The sequence below is a fragment of the Netta rufina genome (assembly GCF_964035555.1).
Source record: "Netta rufina genome assembly, chromosome: 8".
Lineage (NCBI taxonomy): Eukaryota > Metazoa > Chordata > Aves > Anseriformes > Anatidae > Netta > Netta rufina.
The window spans coordinates 20334104-20358199 of record NC_140131.1 but is presented as its reverse complement, the minus strand read 5'-3'; the positions used below and the strand labels follow the sequence as shown (position 1 = coordinate 20358199).

The 24096-nt window shown below is 51.6% G+C and overlaps 2 protein-coding genes across 3 annotated transcripts in view; one reads left to right on the top strand and one right to left on the bottom strand.

The window, feature by feature from the left end:
- Positions 1–8332, bottom strand: part of RASAL2 (RAS protein activator like 2) — a 174783-nt gene extending 166451 nt beyond the window's left edge. For both annotated transcript variants that reach the window (XM_084291410.1, XM_084291411.1), the window contains exon 1: positions 8084–8332. In XM_084291410.1, the coding sequence (XP_084147536.1) occupies positions 8084–8246 (163 nt within the window). In that variant the 5' untranslated portion in view covers positions 8247–8332. The remainder of the gene's footprint in view (positions 1–8083) is intronic.
- Positions 8333–14310: 5978 nt separating this feature from the next.
- Positions 14311–19760, top strand: LOC311212020 (quinone oxidoreductase-like protein 2). Its single transcript, XM_084291116.1, has 10 exons — positions 14311–14343; positions 14573–14696; positions 14864–14960; positions 15918–15976; positions 16193–16258; positions 16562–16671; positions 17020–17101; positions 17621–17802; positions 18246–18474; positions 19256–19760. Exons 1-10 carry the CDS (start codon positions 14318–14320, stop codon positions 19322–19324), a joined length of 1044 nt encoding a protein of 347 aa, XP_084147242.1. The 5' UTR covers positions 14311–14317; the 3' UTR covers positions 19325–19760.
- Positions 19761–24096: the final 4336 nt, after the last annotated feature.

The following is a 24096-nucleotide window of genomic DNA, read 5'->3' as shown; positions in this document are numbered from 1 at the left end:
CTGTTTCTTCATCTTCCTGCATCTGAGCAGCGCTCTCACATAAAACCATTGATGCACTCACTCACACCACTCATTGCCTTGCTATGTAAGTAAAAACATTTCTTTTTTTAAAAACCCCAACGGGCAGCACGGGAATTGCTAATAAAGCTGTCACCGTTTGCCATGACAAACCCCTGCACAGAACTGAAGCTACACCATTATTTCAGTCCTCCAGGAGACCGAAGCACTCACTTTAGCCCTCCCAGCCACTGCTGCTTTCCAGACGCCTCCTCAAATCGGAAATCCCTGCTACTACACGTTGCGCTGACGAGGGCAGCATCTGTACCCTATCTTGTTGAGATGGCATTCATGCGCTGAGGAGTCAGCTAAATTAAGGTGTGAATTACCTGCGCTTATCTCAAGCCGATCCACTGACTCAAGGGATGAGAAACCAAAGAAAGCAAGCGAGTTTTTAACTCCCTCTGCCATACAGCTACTGACCCTGGAAAAAAGATCCCCCCAGAAGCGTCAGCTCCATCTGCATTTCCTCTCAACCTTTGCTGGCAAAAGGGGATGGCAGGTCACGTTTCCTAGCAGGAAAAATGCACTTCCACTGTTGGGCAGTCACTCCGAGCTCTTCTGTGAAGTGCATGCCCCTAAAAAAAGGGTAAGAAGCGAGCTTGTAAGCTTTCAAACTTGGAAGCTGGTAAGGCTGCAAGCTGGGAGCTGCCATCCAGTGCCAGCTCACAGCCTCCCCGCAGCCCAGGGAGAACATCTCTCTCCTTTCCTTCCCACCCCCCTGCCTCCGAAACGATGCCCCGAGAGGCGTGCGGCACGCTCCCTCTGGTGCTCGCCAACCCCAAAGTGCTCTGCTGGCTCCCGGGCCGACACAAAACCATGGCTAGCAGGAGAGACGGGGCAGCGCAGTTCCAGAGCTGCATTCCTTGAGCATTAAGCTTCGTCTAGAATACTGCTAAATTGTCTTTTGTTCCTCCGTGCCAAAAATCCCCTGAAAGCAGTCCTGACACAAAACCTCTTCTCCCAGATCCCTGGATCACAGCAGTGGGCACCCAGCATTCGGTGTACAAGGGTAAAGCCTACGCAAAGCGTTGCTTTCGAGTTAGTTTCTCTCTCTTTGCCAGAAACTTCATACCAAAATCCGAGCTGCCATCCTCTTTTCCAATATCCAGTCTCCAGCACCTTGTTCAAAGTCTCTGCTACCCAGAACGTGGTGAGCTCTCTCCGAATTGACGCTACGGTGTCTGTGGTCTACCCAAAATAACTTTCTCTGCTTTTTTTTCTGCTTTTTTTCTCATGCCATCCAGATTGGGAAAAAGCGCGAGGTGAAGAGGTTCTGCTGAGTCCTTTGGGCAGTGACACGAAAGCCTATTGCTGGGAGGGATCTGGCGGCTGGACTTGGCGATCTTGAAGGCCTTTTCCAGCCTGGATGCTTCTGTTGAGCCTGACTGAGGGGTGATCGTCTTCAGTCCCACACTCCTTCCCTTGTCATCGCAGCACTGATTCCCAGTCCCACACCTCCCTGGAAACAAGGACTCGATGCACTCGGCCCCCTCCCCTCTCACAATATGCTACCGTGTAATTCCCCATCCACTTCCACACTCATTTGCCAGTTTTCATCATTGCTATTTCCTTTCTTCTCCGGTCCAGATGACAAATTCCAAAAGGCAGGGAAAGCAGCCTCCGTCTGTAAAACACCACCTGCATCTGCAGCACAGCACCGTGTAAATAAAATAAATTCTCTTCACAAAGAAGAAAACAGTTTAAGAAGAAGAAAAAAAAAGAACAAAAAACAACAGAAGAAAAAGTGCATTTACCATTAAACCACTAGCATCCAAGAATGTCGACACGGCCCTACAGGAAAGGAAAAGGTGCCTGCAAGTTTCAATCAAGCCAGAACCGACTGGAGCAGCACACGCATTCTTATGCAAATCCACCCCAGACACTGCACATCTGCTGAACTGGGTGTCGTTTTCCCACAGTTTGCAGAATTAATGTGTTGAACTAAGTGCCTGCCAGTGCTTGCAGTGTAAGAGCTAATTTTTAATGGGGCATTCGCAGCTGTAGCAAAAAAAAAAATAATAATAATTCTTTAGATAATAAAGGGTCTAAAGCCAGGACGTGGTTTTACATTTACTTAAGTGCAAGGACCTCCCCCCTCACCTCCAAGAGCTCATTACCCGCACTACTCGACTTGTTTTGTAATTAAAAATAATCCAGATTCCTAGAGAAGAGCCCTTCTACAGTATTGTGACCTTTTGAAATCCCATTAAAGAGAATTAACAAATGTTATCATCTCCTGATCATTTCTGTAATGGCTTTCAGAGAGGGGGGTGGTGGCGGCATCAAAACACACAAAGGACTGTTAGAAGTTTACAAACCAAAATGCAGTAATTTCTCTCTTCCCTCGCTTCCTTCTCCTGCAGACAAATTATACTTCCATGATTGCTGTGACTCTTTACAGAGGATTTCAAAAGAATCCAGATGAGAGCTCGACTCAGTGACCTTGGGGCTAAGAAAGCATATACACCAGAAAATGCTGAAATCCCAACTATTTTTTTTTTTAAACCTATAAATATCAGTTGAAAGGAACTCATGATCTCATAATAAGTCAATGGGTCACAGTTATGCTCCTCTTATCTTCCCTTTTTTCCCCTATTGTTTAAAAATAGGAAACAGCACCACATGAAAATGTTCAGCCAGAGATAAATCGTGTGACTGAAATACAGGAGTCAGGAAGCTGGTGTTTTAAAATAATGTCATCCTCATTTTCCCCGACACACACTAGCATTGTTGATGCCTCCAAATATTTAAGTGACTTTTAATAAATTAGTAACCTAGGCAACATTTGGCACAACACAGGCAGCTGCTGAAAGAGCACAGCTAAAAACTTGTAACAAAAGTGAAGAAAACCAAAACAACCATTTATGTACAAATTAATGTCAGCCTTCCTTACAAAAGATGATGGGCAAATGGTTTTAATGTCAACGGGCTAATGCTGCAATAAAGTTTGGGAATAAAGCAAAGAGAAAACGGCCTACACCCAGCCCTCAGCTGTGCTCCGGGTCACAGCCACAAACACAGGAGGCAGCGAGCAGAGACCGAACAGCGGCAGCAGCACGGAGGATCTGCAATTCCCCCCTGCACTACAACTCCTTGGAGCCCAGAGGAGTTCCCAGCGGAGTTGGCACACTGCAGGCACGAGCAGATCACCTGCATGAGAGCTTCAGTCGCACCCTTCGATGGCCCCTTGCTGGCTGGCAAGGGAAGGCAGCACCCCTGCCCAAAGCACGCCCGTCTGTTTGCAGTCTGCAGCAAACGCAGTTCCTTAAAAGCTTGGTTCTGATTAAATTCTGTCCTTTAGAGCGCACAACCGACCACAAGTGATTGCTATTTACCATCCCGATGAGATGCAAGAGTGCTTTATGCCATTGTTACTTAACGTTTGCAAGCAACGTGCCTCTTTGGTACCTGAAGGCCACAGTAAGGTCAGACGCTGACAGCAGGCATTGGCCAAATAAATGCACGGGAAACAGCACCGCCTGGCCCTGCGAGCTTTGTCTCCAGAGCCTGCTTCTGCACCAGGTTGCTAGGTGAGTTAAAAATAAGCCTATTGATCCGAAGGAAAAGCAATACTCGGGAACACCAACCTCCACTCTCCAACACGAGACCACCTCTGCAGACAGGCCACATAGCTCGTAAGCTGCCTTTCAGCAAGCTCTCATCCGTCCCTTCAGCTTGTGCCACGCAGGAACTCCTTTGTAACAGCACACCATCTCCTGCAACCAACCACAGGGCAGCTCTATGCAGAACGGAGCCCAGCCACACTGCCTGCACCCATCTCTAGGAGAAAAGCCTCTGTCCCTCAACCACCAGACTGCCTCGCCACTTCGGTTTGTTAGGAATTTTTGTTTGGCTTTACGTTAAGTGCACCCTCCCTACCTACTCCCTGTTAGGCAGCCTTTAGGTGACTTTTTAATTGAGCTTCTGGAGACGGGCGATAAGCGTTGGAAGTGGAGAGGACACCACTCCCCGGAGTGTTTCACGCGGCCTCGGGCATCCTCAGCAGCTCCGGCACCACCGTAAAGAAAATGCCGCCACCTGGTGGGATCTCCTCCGGGTCATGGGACGTGGTCCCTGGGTTTGGGGAGCTCATGACCCCCCAGGGACGGTCGCTGACCTCGCACGGGCATCTCGTAGGAATCTCGCCATGAGCATGGAAGGAGAACATCTGCTGACAACAACAAGATGCTGTTTGTTACTGGTGCTCCCCCAAAGAGAGGTGGTTTGGAAATGGGTAACCTTCACAGTAGAAATTAGGAGGAAAAAAAAAAAAAAAAAAGGTATCAAGCTACCTACAAAGCCACAGCGGGGCAGGCTGTAAAGAAACAGAAAACCCCAGACAAGAGCCCGAGTCACAGAGTCATTTATAAAATACAGTTGAGCAAGGTAGATGATGGATTGCTGGAACGGGTAACTCACAGAAATTGGGTTTTTGGACTGAGCTTCACATGATTAGAGATGCTTCTGGACAGTGCTTGAGTTTCAGCTATTTTTTAATCTCCACATGACACTGTGTGGATTACCAGAGCTTCAGTCCCGAGCACAAGCCTAATATTTTCAGGCAGCCAATACTTAAAAGCCTCAAAGTCGAGTTTCAGGCAGCTGAGAGACATTTATGTCTGCTTACATGGGGTCTAGCGCTTTTATTTGGAGTCGGAGCCAGTGAAGCTCTGCCTGGAGATCAATATCCACGAGGAAGCGTGGAGCTCTTCAAGCCTCGGTCTGCAGAGCAGGCTCTTGCTGCTGGGAGAGGGGGGTGAGGAGGTTTGTTCTGGCAGTAAGGAATGTCTCCGGGCTGCTGGCCGGATTAGAGGACAAGGTGATGAAAACATTCACGTCCGATCCGCACTAGAGCCTGTACAACCACTATCATCTTTTAGCACCAGTGCTAAAAGGGAAAGACATTTCCTAGTCCTGATAAGGCCCCAGAGCAGCACTGCCCACTCCCAAGATGAACCCTCAGGAAGGAACAGACTCTTACACGTGCTGTTTTCTGTGTATTTCAGCAACTCCTAGCTCACAATTCATCATTCTGGTGCACAGTGCTTACGGTGAGCTTGGAACAGGCGCCCCAGAAACGGATTTGACAACCATCGCTGCAGAAGTTTACAGTCTGTATCTAAACAGGTTGTAAGTCTGAGAGAATCTGATTCTGCCCCCATCACATGCAACATTTAACACCAATGCTGCAACGCTAGCTTTATAATTCATTGTTACAAAATCCATGGATGTGCAGTCAGCCATACCAAGCGATATAATTGTTCTGTTTTCACTGTTAGCACTGAGAAAGCTGTAAATTCAGTCATTCTCCTGTCTTCCACCAAATCAGTTCCACAGAACGGAGAAAGAGTCCTTGAAACTTTGACTTAAAACACTGGTGGATGCTTTCAGAAGTCAGTTATCCCTATTACAGGGAAAAAACCCATAGTATTAACCCAAGCAAGACGATCTCTTCCCTCTCACCCATTCCACACGCACCATGAGGCCGAAGGAAGCCACCAACCACAACACACACTGATACGCATTTTACAGAAACACCAGTTGTGTGTCAAAACTAGTGCTTGGAAACATCATCTGACGACATTCACATGATTTGTGTTTCACAAGCAATTAAACCTATCACTCTGACAAGCAAATGTGCTGTTCCCACTCACTGTTCAAACATGGGGTTAGAGGACGCTGCTTGCGGTACGAGCTCTGTGCTTCAGCAAGGAAACGGTTTTCATGGTTTGGCAAGGTCCTTGTTAATCCACCTAACCAGAAGGTGCCGAAAGTCCAGAAAACAGAATGAAAAAGTTACTCTGTGACTACTGCAGGAACGCAGGAAATGCAAAAATAGCCAGACTGTGATTTGGATCTGGTAGTGAGGTCAGACGAGACCTCAGTGTCACACTGAAATCACATCACAGGCATTGCAGAGTCCTACTGTACTCACATCGCTGTCATGCTGCTGGCAAGCCACAGAGACCAGTAATGAGGGTACTTTACGACTAAACTCTTCTCTCTGCTTACAGATGAAGTTTTACAGGCTCTGCAACTGGACCAGCTCCCCTCACACTAGTAATTGTCTCCTTGGATAGAGGCGAGCTGGGTGGCACGCCGCTGCAGAACAGAGATGCACAGAAATAAGCAGTCGTCTCCAAGCAGGTACCCAACTCCTTTACTCTAAAAGAAGTGCTTCCACAGCTTTTCAGACTATTATCTTCCGTCTGGAACAACTCCACAGCACAGTTGTCCACGTCTCATGCAGAAAAGAAACACTGTGACATCAAAAGCTGCGTTTCTTGATGCACCAGAAAACGGTTCTCATCTTTTCATGTTAGATATTCCTTCCCTCCCCCAGCCATTCATGGTGAAATAATTAGTGTTAGTGTTCGCATTGTTTATCAGACAATACAGACAATAAGGCTAAGCTTTCTGCTCCTGTTTTCTTTAGATGTGCTGCTGTGGTTCCTCCAACAACTGTGCAAGGCTTTACTTTTAATCCTATAAATAACACTTGTCACTCATAGATTTGTAACCCATATTTAGTTGTGCACAAACATGGCACAGCTTCAGTTCGATTCATCGTCCGCAAACTTATCCAGATGTGTTCATACAAGAAAAAAGGCTGGGAAGCAGGAGGAAATAAACAAATGCTAGCTAACCCAACTGCAATTTCATAGGAAGCAGGGAAGCCACCACCACATCAGATTCTTCACGAGGGAGAGAGATAATGAGTTGTTTTTAAACTAAGAATAATTAGTTATTGGCCTTGGGCTACACGATGTATTTTTACATGCTTGAAGCCTGCCCTGATTTTTATAGCCTATCGGTTAGCTGCTCCATCGCGTGGAATCTCTGTCCATTTATCTACATGTTAGTGTCAGACTACAAACACATCACAACACATGACACGACTTTATCAACGAGCAGGATTTCTCACTGTGGCTAATTTTGAAACCACATTCCTGCTTCCACTCATTCGAGATATAACCTTGGGTAACAATCAGATAGGCTGGTGCCAGACATCCTCTTCATAAGTACGTTCTCATTTTACCTTCGGAAAGTGCTCTAAACAAACAAACAATCTGCAGGCGCTCTGCTTTCTTCTGAGCTCCCCCCGCCAGCAGCAGAGGTGGTTTTTTGTTTTGTTCTTCAAAAAAGGCTGCGTTTTACAGTCTCAGCATCAGGCTGAGAGTAACAAAAGAAAGCCACGCAAGAAGCCACAAGTTAGACATGGGGAAACTACTGAAAATCCCAAACTTCTACGGCAATTAGTTGCGCTAAGTATAACTCTGCTCCTTGATGCACCAGACAGAAAGCAGCCAGACAACCTCGTCCCACCGCACCAGCTTTTCAAGCTCCTGGAATGAACACAAAGCTCTTTGAACAGCCCGTGTGCCCCTGCAAACCTGCAGCCTGGTCCTCCTGGCTGGGGGTGCCCCAGGCTAAGTGGCCGTGGTGGTGCTCACCGCAACCAGCTGTGCTCAGCCAGCAGACCCAGCACGGCTCCTGGAGGTGTCTTCCTTGTGCCTCCCGTACCTTTTGGGCACAACGCAACCGGTAGCGTGTGCGTAACGACACCGATAGCGGGGCGTGTTGGCTTCCAGCCCCACAGACCAGGAAGAGCCCGGAGAACCTCACCGGGATGCCGGGCAGGGCAGGACAGAGAGCGGGGCAGCAGGGCAGGACCTGCTGCGAGGAGACACCGGCGACACGAGGCGTTTTGGGGGGCTCTGCGTGGCGTCGAGGGGCGATGGGGAAGCCGGGCCTGTCCGAGCGGGGCCCCCCAGCTCGGTGCCGCCAGCGCTGGGGGCTTCGCTCGTGAGGGCGACGAGGCAGGCGAGGGAAGGGCAAAGCAGCTCAGGGGGTGCGCAACGACGGGCTTGGCTCACCCCAAAATTAATTAATTAATTAATTAAAAAAATAAATAAAAAAAATAAAAAACTGAAGGAAAAGTTGGGCCCGCCGGGAAGTTCCCTCCGCTCCCGACCCGCCCCGTCCCCCTGTGCCCCCCTCCCCAGCCCCGTCCCCCCCGTACCGTAGACGCGCAGCCAGCCCTGCTGCTGGCACACCGACTCCAGCAGGACGCGGTCCAGCGCGCCGCCCGCCGCCGCCTCCAGCTCGTCCGAGCCCAGCTCCGGCTCCGCCAGCGCCTCGGCCGCCCAGGCCGGCGGCTCGCCCGCCGCGGGGGGCGCCTCCATGCCGGGGAGCCGGGGAGGGGGGGGCCGCCGAGGAGGCGCCGCCGCCGCCGCCGCCCGCCCGCGCTGCGCCCCGGCCGCGCCTCGCCTCAGCGCGGCTCCATCCCCGCCTCCCCCGGCCCCGCCGCCCCCCGCCCCCTGCGTCACGGCGGAGGCCGAGCCCCAGCCCGAGGCCGCCCCGCTCTGGGCGCCGCGCACCCGGCTCCTCAGGGGGCCCCGCCCCGGCCTAGGCCCGGAGCTGGGCGCTGGGGGGGCTGTGGGGCTGTGGGGGCAGCCCCCCGAGGGGGTTGTGCTGCTCCGCCCCGCGTCAGAGCGGGGGTGAGGCCGCGCTGGGGGTCCTGAGCCACGAGGGTCTCGCTGCCGCCGTCCTTCGCAGGGGTCTGAAAGGGGAGGTTTTAGCCTCAAAAATGGGTGCGAGGCGGCGCTCCCCGGGGTTTCTGTGCTGCCCAGCTACACCAGGCGTTAACTTTCCGTTTGGTTTTGGGTCAAGTTCGCGTTGATTGAGGCGTGTGTTCTTAAAAATCCTGAATAAAATAGCTGTGAGGGCAGCGTGTGTGTGTCCCATCGTGTTTTACTCCAACGCTGAGGCGCGGGTTCGCAGGGAGGGTGGGCAGGGGGTCGGCTGGCTTTGGGCTCCTTCCCTCGTTCTGGGTTTGGGCCCGTTCCTGGTCGATACGAGCTGGGCACATCCATCCGAGCACAAAGATCCAGTGATTATCTCCATGGTGCATAGGTGATTTAGCAAATCAGCCATTTCTCCCACATTTCTCCGAAACAACGTACTGAAACCTGAAGCTGAGCGCCGGCTGTCTCTGCAGGCCCATCTCAGCACACAGAAAGAGCCTAACAACTTTTTCTTAGTTCAGACACCTAAACAGCGCTGTCCTTGGCATGGCCGCAGAGCCGTTACGCGGCCATAAAGCTGCTTTCAGCCAGATACAGCTCCCCCACTTCTCGCCGTGCTGCGTGCCATCCTGTTTTATTTGGCACTACAATAGAGCACGAGCGTGCGCCTGGTGAGTTACAGCACCTCAGCCGAAGAGCCATAACTTCCCTCTGAAGGGGCCGTTACTCTCCAAGCTCTGCAGCGTAACAAACTCAGCTGCCCAAACCCCAAAGTTTGTCTCGGGTGCTGTCTCGCAGCTGCAGGACTCGCACAGCAGCACTGAACTGACTGGATTCGAGTACACTCACGCTGGTGTAGTTGTGTTCGCAATGGAAGATGTATGAACTATTTCAATAGAGAAAAAAGTCCTGCCAGCCCTGTGATTAATTGATGAAACCTTGTTTCCTGGGGGTTTCTGTCTCATGCTTGACTAAGAGCTTGACCTGAATCTTGCCCCACAACTGGGTCATTCTCTATCCAGTCGGGAGCTCTGTTTTCTGGAATGGGATGAGTTTGCATCGCAGTTTTTCCATTGTAGGGTGGGAATACGTGCCTTGCTGCAATTTCCAGGCTGACTTTGAAAACAAAGAAACCTCCTTCCTCGAAATGTTGGCTTGTTTCACGATCGGCAGAACCGGTGCAGCCTGGTTTCCCACTGATTCACATCCCAAGGGAGACTCCCTGGGATCTAGCAAGGGGTGGACACCTGCAGTCAAGAGACTCGTAGGATCTCTCTGCTTTACCTTGCTGCCAGTGTTCATTATTCCTGCTGGAATTTAATTAGCTCTTGGACCTTTATGACTCTTTCTTTTGTTTGAAACAGATCAGCAGGTTCAATGCTTACTGAGGTTTTATGAGGTGAGACTCAGGACCATGAGAAAAGAGAGATCCTGAGTTTGGTGGTGTCAGCCTCAATTCCCTGGGAAGTAAAGGTGAAAAACTTACCCCCCAAAACAAGAAGAGTTAGACCATGCAGAAACCTGGCGAGGATTCATCCTTTCACCCTTGTGACAGGCGCAAGACAATTTCTCCAGTTTTTCGCATAAAGATGCAGCCCCTCGCCATCTGAGCTGGCCATGTGGGCTGCGCATCCCTGGGGAGCCAGCACACCCAGCAACGTCTCCTGGCTCCCTCCCACCCCAGAACATGCTCTGCGTCATGGTTTCCAAAGGACTGGGAGCTGAGGGTGTGCAGGGCTACTCCTTCCAGAGAGGACATCTGCATAAATTGCCATAATGATACCATAAAGCAGCACAGCAGCCAATTCCTCCCTCCTACGTACTCTACCCTTGCTCATTCCCACTGCTGCTGATAATAATAACATATTCTCCAAGCTTATCACTTAGTGGCCATAATCCAATAAACTCGTCAAGGTTTTCCCTCCTACACTCTCTGCAGCCCTCTCCTCTCCTTCAGCCTGTCCCAAGCCTGTTCCTTGCCCGTGTCCCTGGCTCTACCTGCCGCAGCTGCAGCAAGCTTGCACGGGCAGCTGCAGGGGAAGGGGGGACGGAGCTGCTTGGAGAACGCGAACAGGAGCTGGCGTATTGCGAGGGAAGGATGTGGCTGTTGGGCCGCTGCCAAAAGAGGAATTGTGGAGTTTGAAAAAGCTGCCACATAGTGCTGGGACGACAATTACACAGGACCGGCGCGGGACACCGACAACTGGTTTCCATCAAGCGGGGACTGGTTGTGTCTGCCAGTATCGTCGGCCCGTTCCCAACGTGAGGTCTGGAGCGACCGGAAAGTGAAGTTTCTGAAATTTGCACTGCAGCAGAAAACAAAATCCATTCTTCTGCCTTCGGTTGTGGGTTTGGGTGCAATATAAACAATAATAAATAGCAGAGATGACTAAAATAGGAAGGCTGATTTTGCAGGCATGGCAGTAGCAAAAATAGACATATTTTGTAAATAAAGATGTCCTGGAAATAAGAGATGCCTGAGTTTCATGTGCATCAGTTCAGCTGTTCTGGCTTGGGGACTTCTCGGCCAGTAGTGCAGAGGGTATTTGTGCAGGCGTAAATGATCAGTAACCAAGTGCATGCACGGAATTCCCTTTGTGAGAAGCAGGGCCAGGAGCTAATCTGCCTGTGGCCGTCACGTTAACCCACAGGCTCTGGTTAAATTGGGACTGGAGCTTTACTCAAACAGAACAGGTTAAAGCAAAGCGTGTGAGGGGAGCTGCAGCTGTATTTCCATTCAGCCAAAGCCTTTGCGTGTTGTAGGAGAAATTGAGCTACATCAGCACGACTTGGGAGAACAAAGCTTTCGCGCTGACCTTCTTCCAGAACACATCCACGTCTTCGGGAGCAAACAGGTCTCAGTTTGGTGATCTTGTCTCAAAAAGGGAAAAATAAAATGAGAAGAGATACAGAGGAAGGGATCAGGACAGTGGAAGCGGTGGAGTAGAGAGGGCATGAGGAAAAGCTACAGAAAGGAAGGGGCTGCAGCATGGAAGAGCAGCACCTCGGGGCAAGCAAAGGCAGAGAAATCTGAAGGATGCCACGGACTTGGAGTTTTATTCCTTGCAATGCAAGAGCTAAGGAGCGCGGAGAGAAACTATCAGGTCCAAAGCAGACAAAAGGAAGCACTTTTTCACACAACACGTAATTACGTTGTGGAACTTACTGCCACAGGATGTCACGGAGGCCAAAAGTATAAATGAATTCAAAAAAAAAGGATTAGACGGATTCGTGCAGCCTGCAGCTCAGGAAGTCTCCCCGCTGCTGATTGCCGGAAGCCGGCAGGGTACGCCGGAGGAAGGATTGCTTTATTCGTTCCCTCTTCCGAAATCCCTTCCTAAGCATCTGCAGCTGGCTATGGCCAGGCGCTGGTCACACTCATGCCTGTATCCTCCTGCTAATTCCCTAAAGATGGAGCCTGATGGACCACAGCCATCGCCCAGATGGGGCTGACCCCAGTTTTGCTCCCTCGGACCTGCTGCGGTCGGCGGTGGCCGGTCTTTGCTGCAGCACCGGGCGATGGAGCCCTGAGGGCTCCCGAGCCAGCCTTCCGCTTCTCCTGCCCCTGGGATTAAGCACCAAAATCTCCACTGCAAAGCCCCCTTTGAACATGGCCGGCAGATAATGCGCATGCTGATTAAAAAAAGAGAAAAACCAGCACAGGGGAAAGTTAAATATTAAAGAACTGCAGTCTGGCTTTAACGGCTGCCGCCATCCCTCCTTCATCTTGTGCCAGCTGCCCCCAGGATACTCGCGCTGACGCTGGGTTTCTACCTTGCAAAGGCGGCTGCTATTTTAATGAAACTGTAATTTTTCACTAAGGGACAGGAGGAACATCTGGTCTCACTTCAGCAGGACAACATCCCCTCTCTATTTACACGTGTGGTGAGATTGGTGCGGCTTTCGGCTCTTCACTCCCTGTCCCGTACAGGCGATGCCGGGCAGCACAGGGCCGAGGCTGGTGTGAAACACCAAAGATGTGGGCTGGCAAGATCCCATCCTGCCAACGACCAGTGCTCGCTGCCCACTGTGCTGCTGCCAGCATGGCCATGGAAGGTGCTGTCCCTGTCCATCCATCCCCGCGGAGAGAAAACGCAGCTGGAAAGCTACCGGCTATACTGCCTGCCCCTGACATGCAGCTATTTGGGCAGCATCCCTTATTTCAGAAGAGCTGTGCTGCTTGTTAAGCAGTCTCGTAAGCAGATCTGTAAAACCCTCCTGCTGGTTCTAACGAGCAGGGGACTGGCATTTTAAAATGTAGTCTTTTAATGGGTCTTTTCAGGAGATGGAGCTGATCCCCTGGCCAGTGGGAGCTGATGGCAGCAGATACTGTGATGATGGCTACATGGGTTGGGTTTTATCTTCGGGCAACAAGGAAGGAATGATGGATTTATCCCTATTTTTCTTGCTAAACCCCTGGTTAGGTGACTTGGATTGAACTTTGCGTAGCACATAACCCCTGGATTTTTCTGCATCTATAGGAACACGAGCTTCTTTCTCTGGGCTGCCTATCCTACTACTTTATCCAGCCTATCTCTGCTGTATTTTTGCACTGTGTTGCCTAAACAGATGGGTTCCCTGCCCTTGCTATTGTAAGCAGAGACAGATGCAAATACATAGGAACTTATGGCCTGTCGCGTGGTTACCTAGAGAGGCCGTTGTTTGCAAACAAAGGGTGTGCAAAGACACAGACAGCTTCGCTTGGGGTAGCCTGGAGATGCACGGCCCCAAAATGCTGCTGCCCTTACACGTCTGCCATTGGAGCTGAGCGCAGCGGTGGCACCTTCCAAACAGAACCGGTCGAGAGCTGGGAGATGATGACATGTCGGAAGAAAGGAGGAGCAAAATGTATATGCCTCCCCTCCCCATCCTCCAACCTATTGTTCCTTTAGGAGTCCGAATAAACAAAGGAAAGCGCGCTGGTCTGGAGCACAAGGCAGCTGCGTCAGCAGCTCACCTACGTGCAAACACAGCCCCCATCCTTCCCTACCCCCAGAGGGTTCTGGCTCAAGCTGTATTTAAAATAAAATGCCAGGACCCCAGAGTTGGGTGTGACAGAAGGATACAGGGTCTCCGAGCAAGAATTGCGCTGTGGTGAGCCATGGCTGTGTGCGCTGGTCACACCAGGCCATCAGCCTGGAGCACACAAGCTGGATTGAGGGTTGGCCAAGAGGAGATTTAGGACGTCGGAGAAGCACAGAAACAGCTTAGGCATTTCGGGAGCACCAGCACGTGGGGGTGTAACCATGTAAGGGTCCCATCAGCAGCCCAGCAAGAGCAGTGCTGCGGTGTTGCAGCTCCAAGCCCCCTTCCCTCCTTGGGAGGAGGTCTGGGCTCCCTCAGCCACCGCGTGAGCCTCGGCGCTTGGTCCCTCAGCCTTTATGGTGCCCGACACGGTCTCTGCAAGGCTTCTGGTGCTTTTTTTTCGTTGGGGAGTCGGTGATGGGGCACTGAACGGATGGGCAGCGACGTCCCTCCATGAGCGCAGCACTCCGGCCTTCCTCAGGCGAGGCAGAGGAGCGCAGCCCGGGCTGCTTCGCCGGGGGCCGGGCGAGGAGCCGGTGCCACCCCTGCAGCCCCCGTCCTGCCGTTCATTACGGCTCCAGGTGCCGGCTGATAGAGGGCACCAGGCACAGCAACTGCGCCGCCATCGCCCGCCCTCGACGCCCGAGGCCCGGCCCCGTCCCGCAGCAGCGCGGGGGGGCCCGGAAGGCGGCGCGGGGCGCGGAATGGCGGCGGCGGCAGCTGCGCTGCGGTGCGGGGCGGCTGCCTCCTGCCCGCTCCCCTCCCCATTTCCCCATTCCCCTTCCCACTTCCCAGCCCCCTCTCTCTCCATGCCCCCTCTTTTTGCCCCCATAACCCCCTCCCGTCCCCCTTTCCGCATCCCTTTCTCCCCCTTTTGCCCTCACTGCCCCCCCAGCTCAGCCCCAGGACCCCCCCTTCCATCTCCCTCCCTGAGGTGTCCCCGTGCCCCTTCGTTTCAGGATCAGCGCCCTGGGCCTGGCCTCGCTGCGGGGTGCCCGTGGCTACCGAGCGGCTCAGTGCACCGAGCTGGCCAAGCCTCTGATCCTGCGGGACCTCCCGGCCCCCCCACTGCAGCCCCACCAGGTAGGGCCATGGGGTCTTGCAGGAGCGGGACAGAAACCCTTCAACACGCGCTGTCCGCTGCCACCAGGACAACTTCTTGGGGACAGCCCCCGCGGCCACAGCAAAACCGAGCTGCTGACCCCGGGACTCGTGCTCCAGGGTTTAATGTTTGTCCCCTTTTCCTGCAGGTCCGTGTGGGTGTCCAGTACTGCGGGTTAAATTTTGCCGATATCTTGGCCTGCCAGGGTCTGTACCAGGACAGACACACTCCTCCCTTCACCCCCGGTGAGTAGGCGACTGAGCTGTGCGGAGGGGGCAGTGCCAAATGTGCTCGAGTGGCACATCCTAGGGAGATGAGCGGCCCTGTGAGGAGAAGGCCGCTGCCAAGAAAGCATCAGCTAACTTGACGAGTCTTTTAGGGTCCATAGGATCATGTTTTAACACCCGTGATAATACCCGACACAACATATTATTGCATTTCGAAGGTGGCATGCAAAGAGAACTTGCTAGTCTAGGGAGAGCAACAGAAAGTATTGTTTGCCTGGAAGCTATGAACACCAAAGCACAGAGTGGTTTTGGGCAGGGCTGGGTCCTTCTGTCCAGAGCTGCAATAACTGCCATAAGCGCATGTGGCTGAAGGCACCTCCTCCCCCTCCGCAAAATCCCTCTGCCCCAGCGCCTTCCAGCAGCACCGTGCACAGGCAGCGTGTGGTGCTCCTTCGGGCTGTGACAGCTCCTTTGGCTCCGCCAGTCCAGGAACTGCTGTCTCGCAGCAAAAAAGATGTGCAAAAAAAGCACATTTCTGAAGTCTCACGGTGTGGAAGTGCCTTCCTTCCTCTGCAAAAATATATTGGTATTCCAAACTGAAAGAGTCTTGCCTTAACGAGCAAGCACTTGCTGTCCCCTGTGCTGATGCTGCCATCTTCTGCCCAACTGGTGCTTTGCTGCTGAAAACTTCATGGCTTGGCCCGGGGATCTGCTCCATGTGCACTGTGTGGGTGCAACCCACGGATGTTCAGCAGCCTTGGAAGCAGAGCCTGGTGGTTATTTCTTTGTATTGCAGCGTTATAAGTAAAGGTGAGAGGGCTGAGGAGCACAGAAATGCCTGTTGCTGGGTGATTTCCACAGCTTCATGGTTCTGGAAGCGAGACCTCATCTGCAGGTCCATCAGCTGAGGATGCTGCTAATTGCATATGCAAAAATGGGTTGTGTCAACACGTGCATGTCCTTGTCCTCCTGCAGGGATGGAGTTTTCGGGGACTGTAATGGAGACTGGAGAAAACGTTAGTGCCGTGAAGGAGGTAAGAACAACACAGGGATGTAAGGACGCAGGAAACTCAGAAGAGGAAAGGGGTAAATACCTGCAGTTAATGGGCTACGTGGGCTGTTGTTAGACACAGCTTGAGCTGTTCGCAGTTCTTCCTGAAAATGCAGGGAAATGAAATGCTTAATTCGGAGGGAACAGCAGGACTGAGCTATTTCTCTCCTGATGCCCATCCAATCGCTATTTTTGGCAGGGATACAGAGTAATTGGTGTGACTGGCACTAAAGCTATGGCAGCGGAGTGTGTCGTTGATGAGAAGGTAAGGACAGAGCATTTCTCCCCCCAAACTGTGGGAGAGCTTTGCCTCTGCTCAGCTCTTTAGCCTTGCTGGAGCTGCTGCTTCACCACCCTTTAGGATTGCTTTCTCCACTTTCCTTGCCACTGTGGAACCACATGCGTGGGGGAGCTTTTTCAAAATAGATGTTTTTAAAAAAAAAACAACCTTAAAACAAGCCTTTTCTCACAGCAGGCCCCCCCGATGCCGTGCAGTGGGTCTGCTTCAGCAGGGCTCAGGTGCACAAGCCTCACCCCGTCCCTTCCCGCATCACATCTCTGTCTGCAGATGCTGTGGCAGATCCCTGACAGTGTCTCCCACGAGGACGCAGCGGTGCTGCCCATCGCCTACGGCACGGCCTGGCTGGCTCTGTGCCGCCGGGCACGGCTGCAGCCAGGGTAAGCAGCAGCTCGGGGTGGCACAGGAACTGCAGCCTGGCCCCGGGCATCTCCACAGGTAAAACTGTCAGGGCACTGAGCTCCCAGGGTGTGCAGCTTAATGCTGCTTGGAGCAGAGGCCTGCACCATGCAGGACCTGCATTTTCTCTGCAGCCTGCAGTTAACGTACCTCTGCCTGCTGCTCTGGTAGAAAAAGTGGCATGGATCTGGCCGAGCCTGGGGAGGCCACAGACCCCCCAGTGGGAGGGTGATCCTCGTGCCACTGAAATATTGCCTCGTTCAGGAATTAGGGATGTTTTCCTGTTGTGCCATAGACCTTTGCTTGTTCATTCTTCTTCTCCCTCCCAGGGAGACAGTGCTGGTGACAGCAGGAGCTGGGGCCACTGGGCTTGCCATCATTGATCTGGCTGCCAACGTGTTCCAGGCAAAGGTATTCAGGTATTTGCCTTTTCACCAGAGCCTGTCCTTCCGTGTGTGTACTCCAGTGCCACATCTTGACAAGCAGGTGGCCTAGCATTGTGGTGAAAGAGGCAGAGAATCGAGGCCAGGCCTTTTCTGGGTCTGACACCAGCCTCTTTTCCCCTAGTTATCACAGCCCACCCTCTCTCCTCCATCTCCCTCGGGCTCTGGTATAAGTCTCCATCGCTCCCGTGGGCAGCATTGGGACCTCCTGCACCTCCCCTGCTGGTCATTTTTGGAAGGGGGTTAGACATTCCTCGCAGCCCCAGGCTCCTAAAGTCATTCAGGCACTTGTGCATCAAAAGAAGCACTAGGTTAAAATGTTCACATCTGAGAAAACATTTCCATATATAAGGAGAAAGAGTGGGGTTTCCAACTCCCTGTTCCCATTTCCCATAAATGAAATGGGAAGTGCACCTGGTTGAGATGCTCAGTGCTTCCTGAGCAGAGCAGCTTTTGTACCAGGTGCCAGCTTTCCCTTTGGTCTCAGGTGATAGCAGCAGCTGGCAGCGACCCCAAATGCGAGCTGGCCGTGACAAGAGGTGCAAGCCATGGGGTGAACTACAGCCGGGGCAGCCTGAGAGAGGAGGTGAAGGCGCTCACAGGTGGCAGAGGGGTCGATGTGGCCATCGAGGCTGTTGGCGGTGACGTCTTCAAGGCAGCTCTGCAAAGGTGAGCCGAAACCAGAGCGTGACGAAGCTGTGCCAACAGAGGTGATGCTGCTGGCATGCCAGAAGGCTTTGCTGCCCACTGAGGGGAAGGTGAAGCAAACACTTTAGGCTATCTGCCCTGAACTGGTTGAGGAGATGGTGGCTTTGTAAGGTGCATTCCTGTGGCTTGATTAACGCATGTCAGGGCTGATTAACACAGCCCTAGGGGCTGCTGTAGGGTCCAGGCGCCCACCAGCCCCCAGGGACAAAACCTCTGCCCGAGCCCCCTGTGCACATCAAGTTTGTTTTCTAAAACCTACCAGTAGATAGAGCAGCCCAGAGCGCCAATGCACTTGCGCCTGAAAGCTCATCATCCACAGCTGTCAGCTCTCCTTGGCATGTGAGCGTAGCCTTGGGATGAGCTTCGGGATACCCATCGCATGCCTTCTTCCTCCCTTCATGCAGTTTGGCTTGGGAGGGCAGGATTGTGGTGATGGGCTTTGCCGGAGGAAAAATCCCCTCGATTCCTGCCAACCTGCTGCTTCTGAAGAACGTGTCTGCCATGGGAGTGTACTGCAGTCGGTACCAGCAGGAGGATTTTCCCCTTTTTTCCTCTGCCATCTCCTCTGTTCTTCAGTATTGCCAGGAGGGAAAGATCCATCCCCACATCGGAGCGGTCTTCAAGCTGGAAGAGGTTCGTGCTGGGCTGATGCCTGAGGATTGTTAGCAAAGTCCTTTTTATGTGGGTAGAAACAGGTTTGTGTGTGCAGTTAGACCCCTGGCATAGAAGCCTCTAGAGTCCTAAGAAAAAATATTAAATCGAAAAATCCCATTTTCCCTCACCTTTTTTTAATCTTCTTCCATTGGGTTTCAGCCAGGGAGCCATTAACTCCTGGTTTGGTACTGCAGGGCTAAAATTGCAACATGCTCAATGGGGAGGTCGTAAAAACGCACACTCCCATACCAAAGAGTTTGGTCTTGGAGAATAGTATGCTGGGGTAATATTTTAGAAATGGATTAGTGGATTGTGAGGTGCCTTCATTTGCATTGTCCCCTGAGCACCTCTGAAGGTGTTCAAAACATGTTTTTCCCCCTCTTTTGATGGTGTTGTAAGCCTTAGGTAACAGCTCAGCTACTAAGAAGTATTGATGTAGCCACCATCCAGCAAATTCAGGGATGTAAGGTGGAGGAATACCCAGGAGCTTATCGGCTCCTGAGTTGTTTCGATCCCAGCAGTCGATTCCAGGGACTCAGGTGCAAAGTAAGAGCTATTTGTTTATGCCAATCTGTATTACAGCCTGTTGTACAATCGACAGAAATACAACCAGATCCTTGTTTTATCTTAACTTTTTTTTTTTTGCATGTAACAGCACAGGCATCACAACACAGCAACTGACTTCTCCCCCATGTTCTCGTTCTGCCCCTTCCTGTCCTGATGACCATCACCATAAACACTTGGGGCTTTGTGTTTACAGGTAAATGAAGCCTTCAACCATGTGCTCCAGCGCAAGTCCACAGGCAAGGTCATCATCTCCATGAAGTAAGAGGGCTGTTTCCCCAGACTCAGCCTCCTGCTCTTCCCCTGCCCTGAAGAGGAGACTCCAAGCTCTGAACCCAGCAGTGGACAAGCCCCATGAAGCAGGGACATGAGTTACGGTGGCTTTGCAAGTCGCTGCATGCCAGCAGAACAGGGGTGGCTGCTGTTGTGTGCATGCTTTTAGCTGTCCCCTTTCTTTGCTTCGCCACCACCTGGAAAGGCTCCTGCCAAGGCTCAGAGCTCTGCAACCCAAAACTTCTGCAGCCACTGCTCAGTTACATGGCCAGTGCTTTGCACTACACCTTTCACACAGCCCAGGGACACCATGGCACTGTCAGGGATTTCTTATGTGATTGTGTGTGCGTGCAATATAGTAAATCTCAGCATCAAGCTTACCTCACAATGTCCTGTTGCTGCAGGAGCAGTAACTTTGACAAGGCTGCCTGGCCTCCCAAAATCTTCAATAAATCTACACAGTACTCAAAATCTGACCCAATAATGTTTCCTGGGGCAAAGAGTCATGTATATAGCCTAGGCATAAACTGAGTTCTTACACACCTTGCCCGTCAGTAGGCTACGGAGCACTTATCCCTTACTGACAACAGCCTTATGTCCTATGTTAGCTGTGGTTGCTGGTTATGGGAGAAGGAAAGTAGGTCAGTTACAGCCTTTTTTTTTTTTATATAAAAAAAAAAAACAACATGGTTTGAGCTGGACAAAAAGCAAATGTGACTAACAGGGCTCCTGCTGATGCTTATTTGGGAGCCACAGGGATAATACAAAAGAGCAGTGCCCATCCAGGCATCTGATGAGCATCCTGCTGAAATGGCTGGGTCTGAAGGGAAGAACAAAGTGAGGATGACATGGGTGGAGGGATGAAGGTAGGCACGTGTGTTCTGAACAGGGAATGAAGCCAGTGACCTGTCCTGCAGTGACCAGCCAGGAAGGGTGACTGCTCCCCTGCCCGCCCACCCCATTGCCTCCCACACTCCCAGGCTGTTGTGCCTGGGGAAGGAGCGTGCTTCTTGACCTGGCATTGCTTCAGCTTGGTCCCGGGAGGGGGATCACAGGTGGGGTTACCTTCATACACATTGCTGCAAACAAAAGGAGCCCAAAGCTCCAGTAACGAGCAGGTTACACTCTTCAAGGCTTAACGAGAGAGACCTAAGCTGTAATGGACTGTAGAGACACAATAGCTGAGCCATTTGATCTGCCAACACTTAGCTTTGTCTGTGCTGCGCCCTGCTGTTCCAGCTCCTAGCATTGTATAGACTCTGGCTCTGCAAGCTGCTTCAGCATCGCCTCCAATTACAAAGTGCTTCCTCTGCTGCAATAGCCCTCCTGGCTGTCTTAGTGCACCTCTACTGCGGCAGCAGCTCCAGCCCTGCTTCGCTCCCATCTTTGCTGCTGTGCCTCAGACTCTGGATGAAGTTATTTAACTCCCATCCATCCTTTAAAAGGATGCAAATCCATCATGGTATGCACAGCTTCTCCTTTCAGGAGAAAAGTGGTGGTTTTTTTAGCTTATTCCACCGGTAATAGCAGAAAATGGTCTATTGCAGGGAAGAATTCATCCAAATAAGCTGTGAGCCATAGCTGTGCTGTAGATAATACCTGGTTCATTTCAGTACCCTGGAAGCACTTGATGAGCACCCACTCTTCGGATATCATTGTGTTTTAGGTAAATGGACCATCTAAAAGAAAATCTCAGGTTTCAAAGACTGCTGAACAGTAGCTTCATTATGTATGTTCAAGCTGTCTTCTGAAAGTTACCGATAATATTTACAAGTAGTGTCCAGCAAGGGAGGAGCAAGACCCTTGCCCTGTTGCACTCAGCCACATGTAAGGGCTTCAAGCCCTATGCTGCACCCAGGTCAGCATGGTCATTAGCCTTTAATGTTCATTAGTCTTTAATTACCATCATTCCATCGATTTGCTTAGCTAAAATAATATCTTTGGTTTCTTCAGGGCACACCATAGTAGCTCCTCAGCTTAGTTACATGGAAAAATCTAAAAAACCTGATTTCAAGAATAGTTAGTGTTTTTGAAATTACTTCTATTACAAGAAGCCCTGAAGAAGGTCACAGGAGTCCCTTGCAGTTAACTCTGAGTAGCGCTTACCTCTGCCATGCCTCATCTTCAGATCCAGCCACCCAAGGAGGAAGGTCTGCAGACCCCACACCTTACCTCTTCAGTAACAGAGAAGCCTTTAAGGACCTCTTGGTGTCTGCTTACAAAGAATTATTTTAGCCAAAGCAATAAAAAGCTTATTTCATGGCTTTGAAGCATTTTTCAAGCTTTAACAACCACTTCTGAGCCTGATGCACAGCTTCTGCAACTATTTCTTGCTAGCACTAACTTCATCAGCCACTACTAGAGCACTAACCTATACTTTCCCACTCTGTGTATGAACCCTAGCAGCCCTCTGTGCACCTTATAATGGTTAATGGCCATGATGGGCCTCCCTAACTGTCCCCACCTGTGGGGTTGGGATCCTATGTAAGCTCTGCTCAGGGGCTCCCACCCTGCCCTTCCTTGCCCTTCCCTGCAAGACCATGTGCCTCCAGCTCAGCCCTTACCTGGTGGCACCATGAAGTGAAGCTGCAGCTCCCAGGTGCTGTGAGAAGGTTGGACATCACACCAGCCTTCACCCAGCTGCTCTGAGATGGGTCTACAGGTCTCAGCAAGCCAGTCAGGGTGTTGGTGTTTGTCTGATGGTTTTGGCTGGATACTTGCTATGTCCTTCCCCTGAATAAACGCTTACTGGCATTGTGGTGGGACAGCAGAACAGCTTGGGAGAGGAGCATGCTGTGGGCTGGGGTATAGTGCATCCCTGCTAGCTGGAGCTAAGCGAAGGGGAAAAAACTGTGACTACCCACAGGGTGTTGCCTTTCTCAGGAGCCAGGAAGGATTTCTTCCGCTCTTCAAAGTGGCTGGAGTTGTACCACTTGAAATCAGCAGAAATTGGAGTGGAATATCAGCGGAGCACAGCTTTCAAAACCTCATTTTCTTTTTCCTTTCAAGCTGACAATAAGGCTTTAAGAAAAACTTTGAATAATGGATACACTTTTGAATAATGGATGTTTCGCAGCCAAAGTCCCTTGCCTTCCCTCTCCGTGCCTGAATGAGAAGCCTTTTAATTGCTGAACACGTGGAGAGGAGGTACAAAGCGCTCCGTCCCCCGTGCTGCTGATTAACCGATGTGTACACGCACATTAAAGATTCAGCGGTGGGGAAGCAGCTCCCAGCCCCAAGCTGTATGCTGTGCACGGTGTTTTTTATCAGCCAAGGATCTGGCACGAGATGTTTTGCATCTTTTTGCGTCTCCCCGTCATGGCTGCTTGTAGTCCTCTGTTCTCGGGGGTCGGATTCCTCCTGTGTCCGTGGAGGAGCTCTGTTGGGGGTCAGCGTGTGCTTCGTGTGCCCCATCCTCAGCCTCTCCCTACCTGGTGCGGTGCCCAGGTGGCTTCAGCTGCGTGAAACCCTGCTGTGTTAGTGCTCAGCCAGCTCCTCCGTCTGCCCAGAAACCCTGCTGGTTGGGAACGCTTAACCTTAAACCACAGAAATACCCCCGGAGGTGCCTTGGGGTGAAGCGGAGGATACCCCGGGCTCCCTTGTGTCAGGTGTTTCTCTTCCACGTCGAGGTTTTCAGTGACCCTTGCTCCCACGGACCGCAGGAAGCCGCCAGCGAGGTTTCTGCCTTCAAACACCTCATTCCCTGTCAATTCTGCAGCTTCTTGCCTCGGAGGACAGCTGCAATTTAGTTTTATTTCGCGAAATTTGACATGACTTGAGCCTGTGATTTACTGGCCTTGAAGGATATGGTGTATGTAACCGTGGAGGGCATAAGTGGCTTTTCATGGTAGAGGAGTCATAAATTGAGATGAAAAAAAATGAGGGAAACATTACTGTCCAACTTTACAAGGTAGCACTGAGAACAGGACACACCGAAGCCATCTGTAACTGTCAGGGGTCTTTATTGTCCCTGATTGTGTGTAATAAAGCTCTGGAACGAGCCCCATGGTCTCCGGTACAGAGGCAACCAACTCTCGAGCACCGGAGGAGACACAAGATGGCAATCTTTCCAAAAGGACGCTCTGGAATGTGGTGGGGCCGAGTATCTCTGAGCTATCGGCTTTCCTCGGGAGTTGCTGCCGCTGCTTCAATATTTGTTTGTCCTCTGAATATTTCCAGGCCTATTTGCAGGTGATCTCCGTAAGGCAGTGAGCAGGGAGACAAACGCCAATTTTCTGGCCTGGAAAACATGAGGGAGCTGTGCAGAAAGACAAGGGGACCTGGGTACTGACCCCTCCTCGGTGTGGTGGGGTTTGGCTGCTGTGTCCCCGTTACCCCATGGGCACCCCGCTGGGATGCCTGGCGGCATGGCCTCGGTTCAGGGAGATGGGAGATGGATGTGGCATTCACAGCCAGGAGCTGCAGGTCCTGCTGTAGTGGGGATGGAGGAAAGGGAAGGCTTTGAAGTTTTTTTGGGGTTTCTTTGTAATGGCAGGCTGGCGTTGCCCATGTGGTGTGGCACTTTGCACAGGCACGCTTTGATTTCTGCAGATAAGAGCTTTTTGCACGTCTGCTTTTTCTCTGAGTACAACACTGGGTGTAAACTGCTGTTTCTTAATTTGTTTTATGCTGAACACTTCCGGAATGCGATTAATATTCATGCCCTGAAGTCACAAAAAAAAAATTAATAGGCATATTTTGGTGCTGCTAAATGTGTGTTTGTAGGAATGGTGAAGTTCCTCAAGGCTGGGTACAACCCAGCGT

What these genes read in the sequence shown, in the direction of transcription:
- LOC311212020 (XM_084291116.1), top strand. Translation starts at nt 14,318, where the DNA reads ATGGCGGCGGCGGCAGCTGCGCTGCG. An exon ending in CCCCACTGCAGCCCCACCAG is followed by an intron (nt 14,697 to 14,863) that starts GTAGGGCCATGG and finishes CTTTTCCTGCAG; the next exon opens with GTCCGTGTGGGTGTCCAGTA. An exon ending in CCAACGTGTTCCAGGCAAAG is followed by an intron (nt 17,102 to 17,620) that starts GTATTCAGGTAT and finishes CTTTGGTCTCAG; the next exon opens with GTGATAGCAGCAGCTGGCAG.